General features: G+C 40.6%; 1 protein-coding gene across 1 annotated transcript; it reads right to left on the reverse strand.

Annotated features, from left to right (window-relative positions):
* Positions 1-35: 35 nt before the first annotated feature.
* ermp1 (endoplasmic reticulum metallopeptidase 1) lies at positions 36-20,701 on the reverse strand. The gene is given in 16 exon segments (XM_029445433.1): positions 36-4,459; positions 5,059-5,222; positions 5,912-6,027; positions 6,167-6,369; positions 6,786-6,938; positions 7,295-7,485; positions 7,952-8,108; positions 8,110-8,127; positions 11,005-11,225; positions 11,590-11,802; positions 14,454-14,546; positions 14,670-14,816; positions 15,253-15,358; positions 15,544-15,671; positions 17,498-17,802; positions 20,346-20,701. Coding segments are annotated over 16 exon segments (2,667 nt in total). The 5' UTR covers positions 20,621-20,701; the 3' UTR covers positions 36-4,282.
* Between the last annotated feature and the right edge of the window lie 1,406 nt (positions 20,702-22,107).

Consider the following 22,107-nt stretch of genomic DNA (forward strand, 5'->3'; position numbering starts at 1 on the left):
ATGTCACGTGTCGTAAATAGGACAATACAACGATATTGTAAAAAGCGTTTTAATTGCTGTACAAGTGCTAATTTAATGCAAGCTTTTTTTTTTTTTTTGCATAATGTAAAATCATCCCGTCCAATCAATAGATGGATACCCTGTAACCAGATCAATCCCAAGACACATATGCAATTTAAAAACAAGTGTCAAATCACAAAAACCAACAAAATGATCAGTCTTAAAAAAAAAAAATCTTAATTTAACTTTTTAGAACAATTGAACAGTTAAGAGAAATAGGCATGGCTGAGACGTCAACATGTTGGACAAAAGAAAACCAGGTAACTAACAATTTAAACATTTAAAAAAAATAAGGACATCCTTCAACAACAGGCATTAAGACAGTTCAATGTTTCCCAGAATAGATGTCAGTATATGAACGTCTGATTTACATGTGATGAAGATAATGCGAGTTTACACGGAACAACAAGAACACGGCGCAGCTCTTTGTCCTAACAGAGTTGCATTTATAAATTAGATTCTCGTTAAGCTCTATGCTACGCTTTAGTCTAACAGTGGGAGCACCAACGGCGTCGGATGAGCCGTTTCACAGCGTTTTAAGTCGAGACTTCTCCCTACTGCCTCCCACATTCACAGGACTTCCTCCTGTGTTCAAGCTTTTATAGAAAAAACAAAAACACACCTGTCATCCCCATGTAATATTATAACTATAAACAAAACGATTTCTGTTACAACTTGAAATGGTCCGTTCTTGAGTGTTTTAACAAACTGTTATGTTACTGGAAATATGAACAAGAAAAAACAACTTTTAAAACTTATCTTGTTTTCCTTCAGTGTCAAACATTATGCCACTTTACAACAGACTTAGACATTTAGTGTTGATAAAGCTTTTTTCTCCCATAGACACTCTGCATATCAACTGAAGTGGTTTTAAATAAGACATCTACACACTGATGTACAGTGTGTGTGTGTGTTTTCTGCTGAGCTTATGTGTTGACTCCATGACTGACAGCTGTAGAGCAGCATCTGTTCCAGGAAGAAATGGTTCCCACATTTACATTACAGCAAACTATTCTCTATGTATTTTTCCAGCAGGCAGCAGTTGGTCTCTGTTCTGAAGACATCTGACAAAAAGTCCACCGAAGTGAACAGTATGCCTGCTTTCACTGTTGTAAGGTTATAAGTATCTGTGGTAAATGGATAAAACGTGCAGAACAAAAACAAAAAAACTGGTATTGTCCTTTTTAGATGAACAAAAAACACTTAAAGTATAAAATCTCTGTTGACCAGCCAATTACATTTCATTTATATACCGTTTAAGTCAAATTTATATCAGCAGATGACTGATCTATTTAATATTTAGATATTTAAAAAGGGACACAGTTGGAGTACTTTAAGGACTTCTCGTTATTCACGGTGCATAAAAGAAGGAGGATCGAAGGCTGCGGTGGATTTTAAGTTTAAACTCTCCAACAGACAACGATTCACGTACATAAAACTTTATACGCCGCAGCACCTGATGGCTTTAAAATCCACTGAGACGTTTGTGTTCACGACAGTAAACATTTTAGCGTGTGTTAAGGCCTCCTTCACGTCAGCATGTTTTATTTGGAGCGACTGAAGCCAAAACGGACAACATGGATCACGTCGCCTCATGAAACGCAAAGTGGACAAAAGACACATTTTGCTCAGTTGATCTCAAGTGCGAACAATCTCCCAAGTCTTTACAACCTGATGCAGACACGCAACTGTGTGACGTTTGTTAGCGTTAACAGATTTCATCAGAGTGTGGGACTGAAGGCAGGGAGGGAGGGAGGGAGGGGATGGTCACTCAAATTCAAGATGCAAATTCACTATGGAACCACAGAAAACAGAGGCAGCCCACAGAAAAACATGACGATGCTTCGTTATCCATCAAAAACAATCTGTCATTTCAATCTTTCCAACAGTAACATTCATAGCAGTCTTAACGAGAACATGGACAGCTGTTCTCTTGGTGTCGGACACAAAGTGTTGATCAATGCAGAGGTAGTGGTGACACTGAAGGGGCCGGTATTCTCTGTCAGATGGTAAAATAGCTTCAGAATCCCCCCCCCCCCCCCCCCTGCGTCACGTCTAGAACTTCCCGTAACAGACATTCACACCCACTTCACAGCTGTGTGGAGGGGAGAAAGGGGAGAAATTGAACTTTTCTAAAAGCTCTCTTTTTTTTCATTCTTGGCACAACTATTGATGTGAGCAACGAAGTGCAACACTATGAAAGTCTTCCAGGAGAGACTGACCTTTATCCCCAGATGTAATCGCTATAAAACAGCCCGCTTTTCACTCCCACCGTCCAGTGAGACCAACATGTCGCACAAACTACTTCTTTTCAAGCATAACACCCCCCCCCCCCCCCCCCCCCCCCCCCTCCTCCCCGACTGTACCGTGGTGTTCTATGGGGTCGACTATGGGAAGTAGGAACGTGGGTTGTGGTACTTGGGCTCTCGACGAAATGAGTGAAATATGAGGAATATTAGCAACATACACAAAATGAGTTACTGGAGCAGCAACAATTAATTATTATTAGACACATTTCAACTCGAGTAAATTAACAGTTTAGCATAGTGCAACTCCTCACGAGGTTGATAATTAGATACAAAGCGAACATGAGCTTTATTTTAAAGCTTTCTTAATAACTTCCTGGAAATAACTTTGCAATTTGGTAACAATTATAGGGAAAATATGAATTTTTACTTTAATTAAAGCAAAACTCAGTAAAAATTATTTTGTGTATTATTGGAAAACGTATGTGTTGAACTGTATGCTCGCCTGTGGACGGATTTAATATTTTTGCCCAATCAGCTGGTGATTAATTAGAATGAACTGAACACGGTCTCCATGTTTCATGAGATTCGTACTAAACTGCAGTTATTTCCAGGAAACGTCTTGAAAGTCATTTAGAAAATGTACAAACCCATAAAATAAAGCTGCAGCTGTTTGTTTTTATTCTGATAAATATAATATCTATATTGTTAAATTGAGCAGTTTTCTGAAAAACAGCATGTACGCGTTTTATTATTGGTTTCCAAAGTACAGCATTGTGTTTGGATGTTAGCGGCACAATTAATAATGCATTAAGGTCTGATTTACTTATCTCAGTTCTATGACTGGGTAACTTTCCTTTAGCGATTATTTTCAGTATCAATTCATCTTACGATTATTTTCTCTATTAATCATTAAGTTATTAATAGAAATGTATTGGTGCTGCTGGCGGCAGCTTGTAGCACGAAGCGGAAGTCAAGTTTAAAAGCAGAAAATATTATTTCAGGCTGAAAACTTAAAGACTTCAATATTTCCCCTCCGCTCAAAATCTTCAGGAAAGCCACTCATTTTAAAAAGGACACATTCACATTTTGATTTTAATCAGCTGTTTTCATTTAACAGGCACTTCTGCATCTGCCAGATTCTCTGACAACTAAAGCAGGTTGTTGGCATTCCTCATTTAAACACACAGGGGTACGACTTGCTGCGAATCAGTGGTGTTATTGAGGAATAATAATGAGCGACTTCACAGTTAATACAAAAACTAGTTGCTCAGAATAGAAACAAATGCGTGTTGATGAAAAAGCAACTTTCAAAGTGTCAAAGTGTCCAGTTACTGTCAGAATAAATCAAACAAAAACCGGTTTCCCCTCCCAAACAGATCCATCAGTGTGTTATTACACCGACAGAGAAGATGGTGGGTGGTGTTTCTGAAGAGGAAGAAACATCCAGTCTGAGTGTTTCGCTGATAAAGTGAGAGCAGGGGAAGTAGCCATGCAACGTTATTCATTCAGGAAGCATGACAGAGGAAGGAGGGGAGAAAGGGAGCAGGAGGGGAAAGTGAGGAGGGGAGTGAGATGGATCGAGTAAAGCAAAGGCACGACAGATTGAGTTAAAAAAAAACAAAAAAAAAAACGTAACCCCTTTGTTTCACTAACCCAGGAGAGAGCACGAGGCTTGTGGTGGCCAGTGCCTCTGCCGTTGAGTTAGTCCGTTTGTAAGCCGTCTGATCAGCTTACCTCTGGCGTGTCTCAGCGAGTCTTCCTGCTCGGTTAGCTACTAAGCCTACTGACACAGTGTTGGGGGGTCTCTCAGGCAGGCTGGGAGGGAGCAGGAGCATGTGTTAGAGTGTGTGTTTGTGTCAGAGAGAAAAGGCGTCAGGGCTGGTCCTCAGTATTGTTCCTTGAAATCTGTTCCGTCTGTCTCGAGGAGGGGGCCCCGCGACCCTCAGCGTCAGCCTCTGTGATGTGTGGCGTCCTCAGTATCGGTACATGTCGTAGGTACTGACCCAAGACGAAGTAAAAGCCCACGTGGGAAACCTGCGGAGGATTTCCTCCAGTTGAGCAGTCCTACTGTCTAGCCCGAAGAAATAGTGGGTGGAGATGGCAACGGAGATCATCCCCTCTGGGCCTGATGGGTCCGGGTCCCTGGGAGGCTGAGAGAGGAGAAGAAAGAACACCATGAATGTCAGCAGCACACACGGCGAACATGTGAAGGACCAGAACCAGAGCAGCAGTTTCTGCAGGCCTGAAGACAGATCACCTCGTCTTTAGCTTGATTATACTGCATGTGTTTGAGTCTTTAAAAAAAAAGGTCAAAGAGTTTGTCTTAACAAATGCAATTAAAATTAAGTTGCCAAATTTGGGAGTTTAAAAAGGTTTTCACATGACAGCAACACAGTCCAACAGAGTCCCGCCAGGAGCTAATCTCCTGCAGGCATGAAGCAGGAATCCAGATATGTGAAGAATGAAAAGAATGACATGAAAACAAAACTCAGCAGCTGTCTGGATACTAATGTCTAAAAGTGCAGCAGTGCCTGATGATTTATATAATATTGTAGGAAAACAATTTTAAAAAAGGAATAGTTTGATGTGTTTGGGGAAAACGCTTATTTGAGTTAGATGAAAAGATCGATGCTAAATATGAAGTTGGAGCTAGGAGACGCTTAGCTTAGCTTAGCATAAAGACTAGGAACAGAGGTAAAAAGCTAGCCTCCCTCACAATTTTTGAAATCCATCAAGCTTCAGACAGTACCTGTATTTCAAACCAGAAGGTCCACGTGGGGGCGTCGAGGCCGCGGGAATAGAAGACAAAATATTCTCCGCTCAGATCGAACTGAGGCGTCCCGTCCCCGAAGGACCATGTGGAGAGCCCGGCTCCTCGGTGAGGCATCAGATACAGCGACATGTGACTGGGGCCTGCCCGCATGCACACAGACACATCCAGATCAGCCAGTTGTAAAATGAATGCATCACATTATTGACAGTTTGTATCCGTGACGGTGGCTGTACTTTAATGGTTACAGAACTTCTTGGCACCAGAAACCCACAACTGAAAGTGTTGACATTGTAACAAAAATCCTAATGCACTATAATAATAGAAAATGGCTTGATGTATGCTAATGTATGCCGTTCTGGAGCTTTTGCGCATATCATATGATCTTGAGTTGAGCTGTCCTTACAGTGCAAATTTGAGGAATTGGGGAAACTCCTCCTGCAGAGGAAGGTCTGGTAGGATTGAAAGCCTCCGAGCAGCTACAAAATGGACCTTGTTGTTAAGTTATTTTGTCATAATGTTCAAGAATGGTCTTTCAATCAATAATTTAATGTTTCAAAATGTCTGTACAGACATAATCTCAGTGCTGCTGTTAACTCTCCCTCCCATCTGATGTGTAACCGGATATTTTCAGTATTCCTGTCTGTGACTATGCTGCCGTCGTCAGCCAAGATTCTCCTGCGCTGGATATATGGCTCAAGTCCATCTGAAGTCACATGACATTGGTGTTGTTTGTTTTTAATGTCTCCTATCTCTGCCTGCAAGTCCTAGAAGGAATTTGTGTCTTGAGTTTAGTATTTGTGAAGATTTGGCTGCATAAAGCGCTCCTGACCTTTCACACTGAAGGTCATCTTGGTCGTGCCCCAGCTGGTCTCCTCTCTGGACAGCAGGCTGAACTCCACAGGAGAGCTGGGAGACACTTCAGGAGCCGGAAGGTACCAGTTCTTCCTGCAAGTACATCAAAACACTTGAGGCGAGGAAGATAATAAAGTATGAAACGTCTATACAGGAAGTCTATTTACGTCAAACGAATGAAAACAAAGGGGCACGGAAACAAAGCTGTCAGCTACAGGGATGTGTGACTGACTTGCTGAGGAACTTCACAGGCAGGAACCAGGGGTAACCGCAGAAGGGCCGGTCCTCACGGCAGCTGGTGCGAATGCTGTCGTTGACCTCGGGGATGTGGGGTGTGATGTGCTGTATGCCTGTGTAGTCAAAACTGTTGATCCACAGACCCGAGTCTTGGCTCTCCACCTGGCCCTGGAGATTGTGGAAGGTCCGCGTCGTGTGCTGCAGGAAGGGAGATGAAACGATTTCACAGGTGAATAGGGTAAACATTTTAACAAATAGATACCACCATGAAACTTCCCCAGTTGATTACTTACCAGATCATTATTTTTTTATATTATTTGTTTAAATATGCTCTGAAGATTTTAATCATGCAAGCAGAGGCTTGGATTCTTCTGACTTTCAATATATTTCTTTTAATTTCTTTCACTAATCCAAAATGGAGAACACAAATATAATTTAAATATTTTTTACTTTTTAAATGAATGACTCCCATCCAAATAAATCAGAACGTGTGAGGGATTTATATGTCCTTTCCTTAGCAAGAATTAGAATTAATGTTTCTGTGTGTGTGTGTGTGTGTGTGTGTGTGTGTGTGTGTGTGTGTGTGTGTGTGTGTGTTGTTGTGACGTTTGAACCTGCAGGAAGACTCGTTTTGGCCGCGGGCTGTCAGGATTGGCTGAATAAGGAAAGAGGAAGCCACAGGACATCATCAGGAACGTGAAGACGAAGACTGAGGCCAGACCAGCCAGGATCCACTTAGTGCTTCGTGCCAAGTAGATGAAATGCAGCTGAGACACAAATATAATAAGTTGCTGGAGTGGAGGAACAATCTACATTGCAGTCTTTTTGAACTTACAACAAATAATAGAAAATGTTTTGGTACAATGGTAGATTGGTAATAAAAAAGAAAAAGAACATTTTAAACCCACCACCTGCCAGATTTAGATAAGGTTTTACTGCCTCTCAGTTAGTCAACCATGCACAGCCGTTGGTTGACTAATCTGTAGTCAAATAATGAAGGTTGATAAACTGTTCAAACAAAACTTTGCTACCAGAAGCTTGACCTGTCCTGCTTACACTCCCGTATGTGACTTCAAGCTGATTCTATTTTATTCATTGTTGTACATAATGTGGCATTACTCACAAAAAAGGAGGAGAGGAAGAGGGTTGCCAGGGTGACCAGGGTGGCCATCACTACCTCAGGCGGTATCTCGGTGCCACTGCGACCCATGATGGGCGTGAAAATCTCAAACACCACCCAGATGAGGAACATGAAGTGGACGTAAGGCAGTGTCAGGCCCAACAGATAGAGCACACTGTACTTCACTGACGCTCCTGCAGAAAGACAGAGAGGTTACTGTTAGTCAGACCAAACTGAACCAGCCAAAGATCAGACATTCAAGAGTATGTTGTGGCTGCCGCACAGCTGTGAGAAACCCTCTTCAAAATATCGTACAAATGGGGATAGAGGCGTCCGCGTTGCTCCTCTGAGGCATTCATGGTGTTGAACTTGGTTACTGACAGGAACAGTTATCGAAGTAGTTTAAAATTTAAAAATAGAATATGTGCAAACTTCTTTTCTTTGTTATACATATTTAATTAGCATTGTTGGTTGGAGCCTGAGATTTAGGATTTTCATTGCCAACTATGTGCCTCTATGTGCTTGTTGTGCATTTGTCCTCGTTTTCAGCTCAATTCTACTTTGCAATAAAAATGTGTCCCAATTTTGAGCGTTTCCATGTTGACCATGAATTCTTCTACTCTATTATTCATTGTAAATAAAGTAGAGTTGAGTGTTTACCTCTGTTTTTAAATTCTTTCGCCAGAAACAGTTTGGTGGCCAGGGGGAAGGCCACCATTAGCATGGGCACGTAGGCTGAACACAGGCCCTGCTGGGTCAGCAACACAAGGCTGCAGCACCACAGCAACAAGCTCACGTCAAAGAAGAGATCACCCAGCTTCCACCAAACGAACACCCTGCATGGAAAACACACACACACACACACACACAACAGCTCAACATACAAGGGATACGCATGAGCAGAGTAGACACGTTGGTTGGATTGTATGTTGGCTGTATGTTGCTTTGATATGAGGGGAATGAGCTGATGTGCAGTTGAGGAAAAAAATCTACCTGTTGCTTTGCCAAAGTAAAAAAAATGACTTTAGAGATTAAATTCTGTTGACATAGAGGAATGCGAAAGGTTTTTGTACTCCTCACTCATCATACAAGCAGCCTTGTTTCAAAGTGTCAATGATTTGACTTGGTACTTTCCAGTTCCTACAACAACAGGAACTTTACACAACGGTCAGAGTTGTATGTTGACACTCAAACTATAAAATAGAAAAGGTAACACCTCTACTACAGCAGGAAGTATTCACTGAGCTAATTTACCAAGCATTACCAGGCTCGCTCCAATATTTGGTTACAAAGCAGAACGCCCTACATGTACACAAGGCAGTACTGTTTTATTTAAATGAACATCTTGATCACGCGCCCAACTCTTCGAATGATTTGTTAACCAGCTGTTAGAGTATATATATATATATATATATATATATATATATATATATTCTATCTCTCTACACAAATCTGTACAGTCGTGTATGTTCTTGCAACACTGCCACACAAATAATTCCCAAGTGAGAGCTTTGCACAGCGGATTATTGTCCAGGTCGACGTTGGACTACAACCTCACATTGTTTCTAATTAGACTCTCTGCATGTACTTCTGTAGGCAAAGAGGTGATGACTTTTGGATCATTCTGACACTAGAAAACCAATTACCACCGTCTCCTGCCCGTTTAATCAACCTAGAGCACAATGATCTATCTCTTCAGACGCCCAAGTACTTTATACATCCACGTACTGCTAAAAATAATACACCATTAAATCCTTCATGAACTGCAGCAGCACACGTGTTGTCCTCATGCTAAAAATGTGCATCCTTTTGTTCCTGATGTAATTGTGGTGCATGGGGCGTGGCACTTGGACATTGACAACTCCAACTTTGGTCTCCGCCAATAGATTTGAAATCCAATTATCCAATGAAATTGCTCACCTCTTTTAGGTCGACTATATGTGCCTTTGTCTATTTTGACTGTGATGTAGACACAGTTGTGTTGAAACGTTAGTCTGTTGTCACAATCAAAGGCTGCAAATCAAATCAGTGTGTTCCAGTCACTTTCTTTTCCCATATAAGGATTTTTGTGTTAGCAATGAGCAGGAAAGTTGAAACAGTTAGATAAACTGATACGTGGTTGGAACATATAGCTTAGGCTACTGACATTTCTATGGAATACATTTTATTTTAACATTTTAACATCCACATTTATATACACATTTACATAATTTATAGTTTATTTAAAAATCTATATCATTTTGTAGATTTCTCATGCATTTAAATGAATCTTCTTCAAGGACTAATGATTTCTGTCTGCTCAAAGACACTCTCTCTTTTGTTCAACAAAAATCTAATTTAAGGCCAGAGACATATTGTGCTCTTTCAATAGAGATTTAGTTTCATTGGAGATGAAGCCCGATGTGGTCTGGCACAAAGGTTAGTCTGTGTCCTTTTCTGGAAAATGTCCATGAAAAGCTGGAATTCATAATGTGGTTAGGCTCCAGATGAAAACAAACCTTTTGTAAAGGTTTCAATCTCAAATACAAAATGTCAGACATGCAATACATCAGGCTGAACTGCAAGTAGCTGCTCCTAAAATGTACAGAGGTTACAGGTTCTCAAAATGTCTCTGGAAATGCAAGAATAGGCTATTAGCAGGCAGAGGTGCTAACTTTTGATAGCTGGAAAACTACCAGATACTGCCTCCTGAACAGTCTATGAATAATTAGACACACACACACAGACACACACAGACACACACAGACACACACAGACACACACAGACACACACAGACACACACAGACACACGTTCTCCTATTTGCACTTCAGTCTCCATTAAATGGGAGCTCAACGAGTCAACATTAGATTTTATACGTCGAGATAACAACGCGTTTCATGGATCAGTAAGTTTCCATAGAGACACAATCTTCAACAGAGATAATATTTTAACACTCACCTTTGATCTCGATTTATGGCTAAGTGACTTTATCCTCTAAAGCAGGGGTGTCAAACATGCGGCCCGGGGGCCAAAACTGGCCCGCTAGAGGGTCCAATCCGGCCCGCGGGATGACTTTGCAAAGTGTAAAAATGTGTTGTTTTGATCATAAAGTAAAATACAGTTCCAGATACCTGTGATGAAATGTTGTGTGCCTTTGTAGATACACTGTGATCTGTAAGTTGTAACGCACATGTGTAAATTATAAACTAATACTATTGTTGAAATTGCTCCTTTTTTTCTTAAGAAATTTCAGGTTCATAATGTTCTGTAAAAAGATAGTTCATTATATTTGAACATTTTCAGAGTGTACTTGTACTTTCTTGCACAAAAACGAAGGGAAAAGTTGTGAGTTGTCGTTATTTAGTTTATTATGCTCTGATGTTACTGGTCCGGCCCACTTGAGGTCAAATTGTGCTGAATGTGGCCCCTGAACTAAAATGAGTTTGACACCTCTGCTCTAAAGTGATGCATAGTTTAAGATTACGAGACACTTCTCCACCATTTACTGTAGCATAGTTAAAAAAAAAAGTATTGCCAAGAGTTCGATGATAAAATATGAAGCTGGAACCAGGAGACAGTTAGCTTAGCTTAGCATAAACTGGAAGCAACAGCTCCTTAAGAGGTGCCTGTAAGTGGATTTTATCAGGAGGGGGAAACAGGCTTGTTGAAACGCAAGACGGCATATAAATCTATTTTCTGATATAATTTTAAAGAAATTAAAACTCCACTTACACCGTAGTACAAGTTCTTGGCCAGAGTGTGAATAAGGATCATCTTGCCCGTGGCAGCAGCACCATACAGGCAGATGGAGGCATAGAAGTGGTTGTACCAAAACATGGAGCGGCCCAGCAGAGTGACGAGCAGAGCAACAATCAGCACCGACAGCAGAGTGACGAACCAACTCAGGACTGCTACACCTGTGGCACAGGCCAGATCCCGAACATATCGTCCACCTGAAAGAGATGCAGATGAATGTTACTGAAGACCTAACACAGCTCATACAGAAAAATAAAACTATTTGGATTTGGCCCCACAAGTAGGGCTGAAACCAAAAGATTATTTTCATTATCGATCAATCTGCTGATTATTTTCTAGATTCATAGATTAATTCTTTGATTATAAAATGTCAGAGAATAGTGAAAAATGTTTTTTGTCAGTCCAAAAGCCAAAGATATTCAGTTTTAAAATCTTAGAAACGAGAGAAAATCCGGAAATGTTCATATTTGAGTGGCTGAAAACAGCATTTTCTGACATTTTTTGCATTTCAACATTCTTGACAGTTGCGGAAAACATGCAACACAGGAAATGGAGACCTACCCCCATTGCCTGGCAGCGATGCTTTCTTGGCCAGATAGAGGAAGGTGGCTGTGGCTACCATGTAGTTGAGGATGGTGCCCACACGGGCCGGGTAAGCCACCATGAATACCCCCAGCAGGTCGTAAAACACCATGTTGCCATGACGATACTCTGAGGAATCAGCTAACTTGTCTGAAGTTAGCAGGTACCTCAGGACCGCCAGGATGTTGTCGCCTGTAAGCAGGAAGCGAGTGTCAAGGTGAAGCGGTACAAAGCTGAAATGTAAAACAATAGAGCTGCGCTGCATTGAATTTTCCGTTGTATTTCTACACACTACGGTGAGACAAAGGAAATGGTTAATGACTGAATATGAAAGCTTCACCATTATGAACAAAAAGCCTCATCCTTCATACAGCTGACACATCACATGCAGTAGTTTAATGATGACTCAGTATAACTTGACACATGCTACACTGGACGTAATGGCCTTTGTCATTCGTGTACGGCCACACACACAGTATTTTCTGCCGCAATAAGGACCATGTGCGCAAAATCACCACGCCTATACTAAAGAAGATGCGTTACTGTGCATACAAATGACCTGCAATCTCTGCTTTAAATCATCTGTTACATTATCAGTTCTTTTTTTAATTCAATTGTGTTACATTTAATTGTGTTGGTAATTACAGTATATAAACATTGAAAGATTTGTGGAAGACAATTCAGGCTGTAAATGATCACAGTCCTGCACTCCACAGCACTATACTCTCCCACAGTCAGGGCTGCAAATAACGATTATATTCATTATCGATTAATCTGACGATTATTTTCTCAATTAATTGTTTCGTCTATAAAATGTCCAAAGATATTAAAAAATGTTCATCCTAGTTTTTCATAATCAAAAGGTTGTCTGTCAATGTCTTGCTTTGTCAGTCCAAAACCAAAAGATACTCCTTTTAATATATAAACAAAAAAAAAGCAGGAAATCTTCATGTTTAAAGGCTAAAAACTTACATAAACGATTAATCGAATTTTAAAATAGATGCTGATTATTTTTCATGTCGATCAACTAATTGTTGCACACACACACACACACACACACACACACACACACACACACACACACACACACACACACACACACACACACACACACACACACACACACACACACACACACACACACACACACACACACACACACACACACACACACCCTCTTGCATGTACAATAATACACACAAATGTAACAATCCTCTCACTATAATACTCTTATTATTTCCCGTGACAGGATATGTAACAACCTCACTCACAAACACTGTCTGTCTTAGATACCACACTACATAGTGTTTCATGTTGTTTGTGAGAGAGTATAAGATGTGTGTGAGCTAATATGCCCCAAGCAGAAGTGTGTGAAAGAGCACCTCTCATAGTTATACAACAGTTGTATAGTATATGGGACACGTAGCGGACTTTCAATGAAATTGGCTAAAATAGTGATGTACAATGTAGATGAACAATCTGGCTACGTGAAGGATCAGTAAGAGGTCGCTGTGTGGGTTACTGCCGCCCGAGTCCAAGTTTCTTTAATCTGTACTGCTGCACACACACACACGAAACAAAGCTCCATTGTTCTTCCGCCTGGTAGGCTCACTGTGGCCTAAAAGTGTAAACAACAGAGTGTACAACATCTACTTGTACTTGTTGGGTTCACTGCTTAGCTACACGATCCTGCTTTTTGACTTAACCCACAACTTTCCTTTCTGGATTTTACTATGACAAAACAAAAATGATGATAGGATTAATAATTTAAGAAGATCATATATAATACTTTTACTCCACAGTACCATTTAACAGTTACAGTACTGGTGTATCTCCCTCCTCCACTGCATCCTGCTGTATCTACTCTCCACCTCACTAAACTGCCTCCTTCTCTAATAGGACTACAAATACCTTCTACCTCTGAAATCTCACTTCCTGACTCTAAAGATTCATGCCCTTCACTGGGAGTTACTGTGCACAGAAGAAGAGGAGGGGGGTGTCCAGTAGCTGCTGATGGAGAGAGGAAACATGCCAACTGTCTCAGGTTTATTTTTAGTGCTGACTGACTGGATTCTTTGCTAAGTAAAGCAAAAAACTATTCAGCAACACAGATGCACAAGGTAAATGAGGGCAACAGTAAATGTCTGTGGCTGCAATGTACAGTATTTCCATATGTATGCATTTCTTAGTTCTCAGGGACATAATGAGATCAGCAGAGTGCTGACCGGTTTGAAACCAGGCGAAAGTACAGCACGGGTCTGTGACAGAAAAACAGCGGTGGCAGCCGTTTTTACCACACCAGTCTACTGCTGCAGTGACCGCACTCTCCTTGACAGTAAGGCACACCCACCGGCTACCATGTGCAAAGAGTGTTAAATGAAAGCATAAGATGACACCTATTTAAGTTTATTTCATGCAGGTATACTGCACATGTGGGACGACTTGAAAATGTTATGTCAAGCTTATCCTGGCTAAAATAAAATGCTTAAAACTCTTATAATGACACTAAAAACATACTGAAATCCCTTTAACCCTATATGTTGTTAAGAAACACTTGTATAACGTAATCATAAACCAGAAGGTCGACCTGCATAAATAAAGGATAAATAAATAATGAGGAACATTGTGCGAGTCTGTTCTTTCTCACACGATAATTCATGTACTTCCTGTATCAGGCTCTATTGTTCACTCCTCTACCGTGATAGAGAGCTAGACCGTCATAATAATCAACTTATTGTGAGTGTTTTTAATAAAAAATACTTTACCATCCCTACATAGATGTGTGTGTGTGTGTGTGTGTGTGTGTGTGTGTGTGTGTGTGTGTGTGTGTGTGTGCTGCGTACCTGCTCTCTGTATCGAGTCTGTCAGGATCCTGTCAGCAGTGTCGTACTTGGTGTGATAGATGAAACCGTTTTCAATGAAAGCCAGATCAATGCCTGTAAAGAAAAGAAAATAAGACACTCAATAAATCTATTATTATTTTTGGCTTTAACACAGGGATGCTCCATACTTCCAGTACTCATTTCTATACCGTACTCTGAAGATTTGTTTTGCATTACCTGGGATGTTACCAAAGTCCCTGTAGATGCGAAAGTCAGTGTCAGAAGGGATGATGCCGCTCTGGAAGACCTCCTGGCCGACCACGGAGGCAAAGGGGTGTTTGGCTGCTTGAACGTAGGCCTGGACCAGCCACGGGTTCTCTGGACCTATTGGGGAACAGAAAGAAAAAGTTAAATAGGATATTTTATATATTGGACATTTATTTCACTTTCTATAACCCCGTTTCTTGGTTGTCTTTACTTCTAGACGTTTGTGGTTTTGGTGGCGTAAGCATTAAAGCGTGTTTAATATATACAACAGTTTTGTCAGGTTTGTACAACACAATGTTACAAGCCACTCAGGAACCATAATCAGTCTTCCAGTAATCCATAAAGATACGGAATAGTGGCAGCCTGCAGAAGGTAAATGGTGCTGGAGCTATATGATGCAAATGTAGACAGTGATGCTCAGTCTCAAATTTCAGACAGTCCACTTCTATAACAGCAAAAACATCGCTTTTCCAATTACATGAGAAAGAAATACACGGAGGAAATCAGAGGGGAAATGTGCCCATAAGTAAACAGGAACTGTTTGGTACAGTACCTGTCTGGAAAACAACCTCCTTGCCACCAACACCTGCAGCCTCCAAGTTAATGAAGGCTCGCACCTGCTTGGCCCACGGATGCTGAGTAATGAAACCGTGACTGGCCTGATGGAGAGGAGTGAAAGAAGAAAGAAAAAAAAAAGGAGACAAAGAGTTATTGAGAGAGAAAGTAAGAATGTAACAGAGGTAATAATAAAAAGAAAAAGAGGATACGTTTTATATTAAATGACAATCCAAAGCGATGAAGACAGGCTGGTGTGACTACATGTGTCCTTGTCACTTCATTTCACCTGCAGGATATTTTCCTCTGCCCCGTTAAAGAGGAAGACAACTCCATGATGAAGAGGAGAAGACTGGTTGGCCAGAGAATGGAGCACTTCCAGCATCACTGCACAGCTCACTGCATCATCACTGGCACCTAAGACAAGGAAACCAGTGTGTGTCAAAAACACACAAAAAAAACCTGCTCCTACTTGCCTTTCACATTTGCATCAGGCAACAGAAGCTTGGCCTGACATTTACACACACATGCAACTGTTCACCCCCACTGTCCCGACCCAGTGGCTCAGTTTGAGTTAAGAACACATGGAGGTGATAGAGCTGATGTACATCAGAATAAAACTAACTCAGAAAACACATGAGAATGAAGAGAGTAGGCTCTTGAGTGCAAACATGTGAAGAATGTGGCTAGCTGGTAAAAGTCCAGCTCCCACTGCTTGGAGAATGGTGAGAGCACAACGGAGAAGGGGTAACGGTGAGAAGAAAAGAAAAGAGCATGTGAACAGGACATGTGATGCGGACAGAATAGACAGGTTAGTGGTGGCGAGGAACACAATTTACTGAGAATAAATGTGGAGGGGGGGGGGGGGGGGGATGCCCAAAGATCAGAGAGCAAAAACTGAGACATCATGTGCTCCAGCTTTCTGGATTGAATGTGTTTCACGAGGTTCAACCCAGAGCCTGTTCACTACCGTCTGCCTGTGTACCATTCATGCTCCTGTCGCTGCCACTTGTGTCAGCTACGTATTAATCCTTGTCCCCAAAAAGCTCTGTGAGAGTTCAGAAGATGCCGAGTACAAATCAAAGCCTGAATAGTTCACCTGCGCACATTACAGCTTTAAAACTGAAGGAAAGTCATTATGCCTGTACATACATTAAACACATGTGGACAAAAATATCTGCAAGACAATGCACTACCTCTTTATTCTTTATTCCCTCCCACCCCCGTTTTTCAAAGGCTTGGCAGGCAGCGGTAGACACAAAAGTGTATGTGCATCTTCCTGGTTCACACCTCTTGGATCTATTTCCTTTTGCTGGAGAAGCTGTGTGTGCACATCCACGTGTGTGTGTGTGTGTGTGTGTGTGTGTGTGTGTGTTTAGTGGGAAAATAGGTCAATCCAACAGGCTAACGGGTGTGGCGTGAAACTGCGAAAATTCCTGAATTAGCACAAGAACAAATATATTATGACCGCATGACATAATGTGCTATCTATCCTCAACAAAACACTGTTATTACTGTGCGGTCTCGATAAGATCCAGAAAATGTGGTTACCCTGAAATCAAAATTTCACATTGTATGGCCCCACATGACTACATTGGACAACATGGGACACAAATGAGCGTCAGGTACAAAAGTCAGCTTGTGCAGACAGTGATTGGACACGGAGTCCACAGCCCTGCTAGCTGCTCTGTGAGGCTGTATTGTGGCACAGAGATGCTTAAAGTTAGAATATCACATCAGCATGCTATGCTAACAATGGCAATGCTAACATGTTGATATTTAGCAAGTATAATGTTAAACATATCCACCATCTTAGTTCAGCATGTTAGCTTGCTAGCATGAGAACATTTGCTAATTATCACTAAACTTGAAGTGCAGCTGAGGCTTCTGGGAATGTCACTGGGTTTGCAGGTATTTTGTCATAAACCAAAGTATTTGACAAATTAATCATTTGACCTGATGATGGCACTAGATTTAAAAAAGGTGAGAGGATCGAATATATACAGGAGTTATTGTTCAAATGTATATTCTCTTTAATTTATTCAAAGATGGGTATTTGAAAGTTCTTTCCTTTCTGGTAATTCGAGTTTGGCACACAGGTGTGGGAATGGTTTCTGCATGTCCCTACATGCAAACCGAGCGCTTAATCTGTTCACCTGAAGCTCAATCAGTCCAAATGCCTTCAGTAATGGCTCACATACAGTGGGCAGAATTCTACAAGAACAGGAGTAAAGTTGTCGTACCTGGACTGTTGGCCACTGTGTCAAAGTGGCAGTTGGCTAGCATGAAATGCTGCGACCCACCCTTTGGCTCCAGCCTGACGGCAATGTTGGTGACACGGTCATAGAAGCTGGTGAAGCCTCCAAGAAAGTCAATGGAGAAAGTGCCGGTGGGACGCTGCACATCTACAGTGAGCTTATGGGAGCCTGCTGCGGTCTCAACCCGGATTTTCTCGATCTGTTCCAACAAGTAGCCCACTGTCAGGACTTCATTCTCATGGCTTCCCACTGGCCGAGTGCCGACACTGGTGATCTTCTCTAAGTGCCGTCTGGATGATGAGTTATGGGGAGATCGAACAGAGAGAAAGAGAATATTGTGACGCTGTTTAACTGTGAAGGGGAAGAAAACTTTCCTTTTTAAAAACCACCTTGAGATCTCAAAATGTAAACTAGGTTAAATACACACACACACACACACACACACACACACACACACACACACACACACACACACACACACACACACACACACACACACACACACACACACACACACACCTTGTGGCATTTATAGAACAGTACGTTTGTGTTCCTGAGAGAAACGCATGTTCTAAATGTTACAGATGCACCACAATCAAATGTGGATACGCAACGGCTACAAACGTCACTGCTCGTTGACACCTACATGAATAGCTGAAGTGAAACCAGGTTTAAGTTCAGATATCTTTATAAACTCTGGTGTCGTTTTGAACGTGAGCCCCTTTAAACAATGTCTCTTTTCTGGTCCATAAACAGATTTTAGACAATAATGCACCCTTCATTTTCATTCATGTCAGACAATTGAAGGAGTAGTCGCTGTGATGCCTATGTGGGTGAATCCTTTCATTTAAATGTGGTTAATTTAAAATAGGTTTTAAACAGGTTAGCAATGCCACAGCATGCAGTTTGGTATGACAGCATCCCACGCACTGCATATGGAGGAATATACTTCACTGTATTATGTCTTTTCCTGGTATAGAAAATTGTAATGGCCGTTTTCTGATATTTTATAGATGATTACTCAATTCATTAAGAAAAGAATCAGCATGATTAATTAATAAATAATGAAAATAGGTGTTTTGCACTTGTACAAATAACATCAAAACGTTTTTCACAGAGTGAACTGGGTGGGGAAGATCTTTCCAAAGTGACCCAACAAAAGACATCATTACAACTGAAGTTAATGTTTGGTAAACAAACAGGGTGCAACCCGTCTTTGTTATGCAAGCTGAGTCTTGAGTTTGGATCACTGCCCTGCCCCAGTCAGGTTGCAGTATGCCATGTTTCTGTATTACTTTGACCTGATCTTCCTCATCACTACACAGACTCCCTCAGGAGATGGAAACAGGAAATGAAGCCAAGCAACCCATATGGCAAAACAAAACAAAAAAGATGCTTTTCATCTGTTCTTTAAAGAAGCAGCTGCTGCTGGTGTTTGCTACAGCTGTACAAGAAAGGCCAATGTATGTATTAAATGCCAAACATAGATCAAATAATGTGATTGTTTTTTGCTTTGCACAAAGTGCTCCCTTACAGGCACTTCTGCTTTCATTCCATTTTTACAGCAGCATCTAAGGCACCGGCATCTGCTCAGGCTCATAATTCAAATGTGGATTGGCAGGGCATGGACTCATAAAAGTCATGATTGTAACCAAAGAAGCTCAGAGCCCTAATCGGTTCAATGCAGCACGCCCGACTCGTTTAGAGAGCAACCAGCCAAATGATGGCAAATCCTGTCGGCAAGCACTTTAAAGAGCTCAACCGCAGCCCTGCGGACCTCATATTCAGTGCATAATCCCCGTCTCTCCCTCTCACAGGGACTGAAAATCTGATAAAAGCTGTTGCACTGTGAATCTAAGGAGCCTTTTAAATCTGAAAATGTTGCAGCTTCTTGGAATAAACTGGAGGTATTAACGATTAATCCTTGACGGCAGTCAATAATCAGAGTAGGTCAGTAATTAGTGATCATTTTCTTTATTGATCAATCTGGTGAGTTTGGTTATTTAAATAATTGATTAATAATGTTGTCTTTAAATAGTCATGAAATGTTCCCAGAGCATAAGTTGACATCTTCTAATTGCTTGTTTTCTCTCTCACTACAAGGCCCACAACCGGAGGATATTTAGAATACGATGATGTAAAACAGAAATTGCACACAAATATTTGTAATGTTTGCTTGATATTAACTTAACAATAACAGCATTTTTAACATTGAGTCTTTATTTGCCTTTACAGTTATATTTTGATGTGACAAATAACTAACTTTGTGTCCTTTTAATTTATTTTTATAATGCAATTCCTCTATATTGTCTTAAAAGGGTGCGAGAAATGTTGCATTATTTATTGGAATCTTTTGTTTGAATGGAAAATTGTACATGTATATTGATTATTTTGTCCTATTGAAACATAAAAAGGCACTTTGAACTGCCTTTGAAATGAAATGTGTTATACTTGCCATATGTTACCTTACCTGCCAAAACGTCTACTTGTTTAGCTTTTTTCATGTTTGGATTTCAAGATGAATAAAAACCTATTATTATTGGATCTCAGGGTCATTTAACACGCTTTGTGCAGGACATTTTGGCATGTAATGTTGGAGGCTGCTGTACCTCTTATCTCCTGCGCCAAACTCTTCTAGCCCTTACACACCTTTTAAACAAACACCTGTCTGCGCGGCAGGTTACCTTGGAGCTAATAGGTGGAGGTGGAGGGGACACCGTTTCTAGGCGGGTCTAGAGGAAAGATTAGCTGGGGCTCTGCTGCTTCACGACCGTTAGCCAACATATAAAGACAAAAGAGGAGAGTATTACAATAAGCAAGGTACAAAACTCACCTGGCTCTCAATGCGTTGAAATCGCCGCTTGGCTTTCCAATGATGAGCTGTTGTAACGACAAATGAACGAGTCCCCACAGCACCAAAATAAACACAGAGACCAGGGAAGCTGCCAGCCCTTCCCGTAGCAAATATAGGCTCACTTCGGGCTTCCTCTTCGGGTTACCGTTGTAGCCGTTATTCTCGCCCCGGTCCCGGGAACCGTCGTCATTTTGCGCTACATAATTCTGTGTCCCAAAGGGTTTTATTCTCCTGAAAGTGGTGTCGCTCTCCATTTTTGAGCCAGCGGTACATCAGCTGCAAGCGTCGCTCTCAGGCGTCGCTTTTTTATTTTTCTGGACGGCCGACGGATCGTGCTGAGGGACAAACTTCAATGAGAGGGCGGGCGGCTCAAAGCGCTTGAAAAATGAATAGCAGAGGAGAGGATATTTTACGTACATGCGCATAAGACACAATTCCCTAGATAATTAGTTAGCAATTATTTTGCTGACACTTTAAAGGAATAGTTTATCATGTAGGGAAATATTTACCTCCTTGACTAGGGTTAGTTAAGCAGAACAATCACTCTCTTCGCATACGGTGGTTATGATCGTCTTATCGGAAAAAAATAAAAAATGTTTTTCCCAAAAATGTTGAACTGTTTCTTTAACATGAACTCAATGCCCCCCAACCGCTGTTTTAAAAAATGAGACCTGAACAGTTTTGAGAAGAAATGTGCAAAATAGTCTTCATTTAATGTACCAAAAAATATCAAAAAGAAAAGAAAGCCAGGCATAATTATTTGTATAATACCTTTCAACAACAAGAAACTTTTATGCAGACAGAATGGTCCGTTTCAGAGTGTATTATATATTATATTATTATTATAGCAGCATTGTAATGTTGTAGCTGGTCAGGTTATTTAATTATTTAATTGTCTAAAAATAGACACCAACATTATTTTATTGAATTGGCATCGAGTAATAGTGTTGCTCGCTAAACTGATATGATGTGATTTGATGTTATTTGATTTGAGGCTGGGGGCATATCGTTCTGATGCTACTTTGTCTCCACTGTGTGGACGAGATGGGCAGACGAGATGTTTTTCCTTTCTCCTTTCACAATCCTTTTTAATTTTAAACTTCCAAGCACATCTCATTATCTTCCAATTATTTAAGTACAGTTTACGAAATAAAATAACAAATAAAGTTTATAATCTGACAATTAAGTAAAAGCAGCAGTACCACACCATAAATAATACTGCATTACAAGTAGAAACATTCAGGATGTTACTAAATTCAAGTACCGAAGTATCAGCAACATAATGCATAGAATATTTAAATGAAATGGTACCTGCACGTGTTAAATTATTATATTATTCTTATGCATGCAATACCACGTAAGTAATATAAATATATACTGATGGGTAGTTTAATAATGCATATTTTTTTATAAACTAATTAGATGTTTTGCATGTAAAACCTTCAAAATTAATCTATTATGATAATCTATAGGCAACTGTCAAACAAATGTAGTAATAAGTGGAGTAATAAGTACAAAACATTTTTTTTAATAGAGTGGCCTAAAATATAAATAATCAAATACAAATAAAAATACCGTAAAATTTCACTTTAATATAGTATTGCTAAACACCCAAATACATAGGCTACACTAATTTACAGATTGCTTTTTCAGAATGACACGGGAGGTCAATAATCATATAGAAATTATACGCCTTTAAGTGTCTTTGTTTTTCTGTCCTCAGTACTTTTCCATTAGACGC

Source organism: Cottoperca gobio, chromosome 12 (assembly GCF_900634415.1).
Source record: "Cottoperca gobio chromosome 12, fCotGob3.1, whole genome shotgun sequence".
Taxonomy (NCBI): domain Eukaryota; kingdom Metazoa; phylum Chordata; class Actinopteri; order Perciformes; family Bovichtidae; genus Cottoperca; species Cottoperca gobio.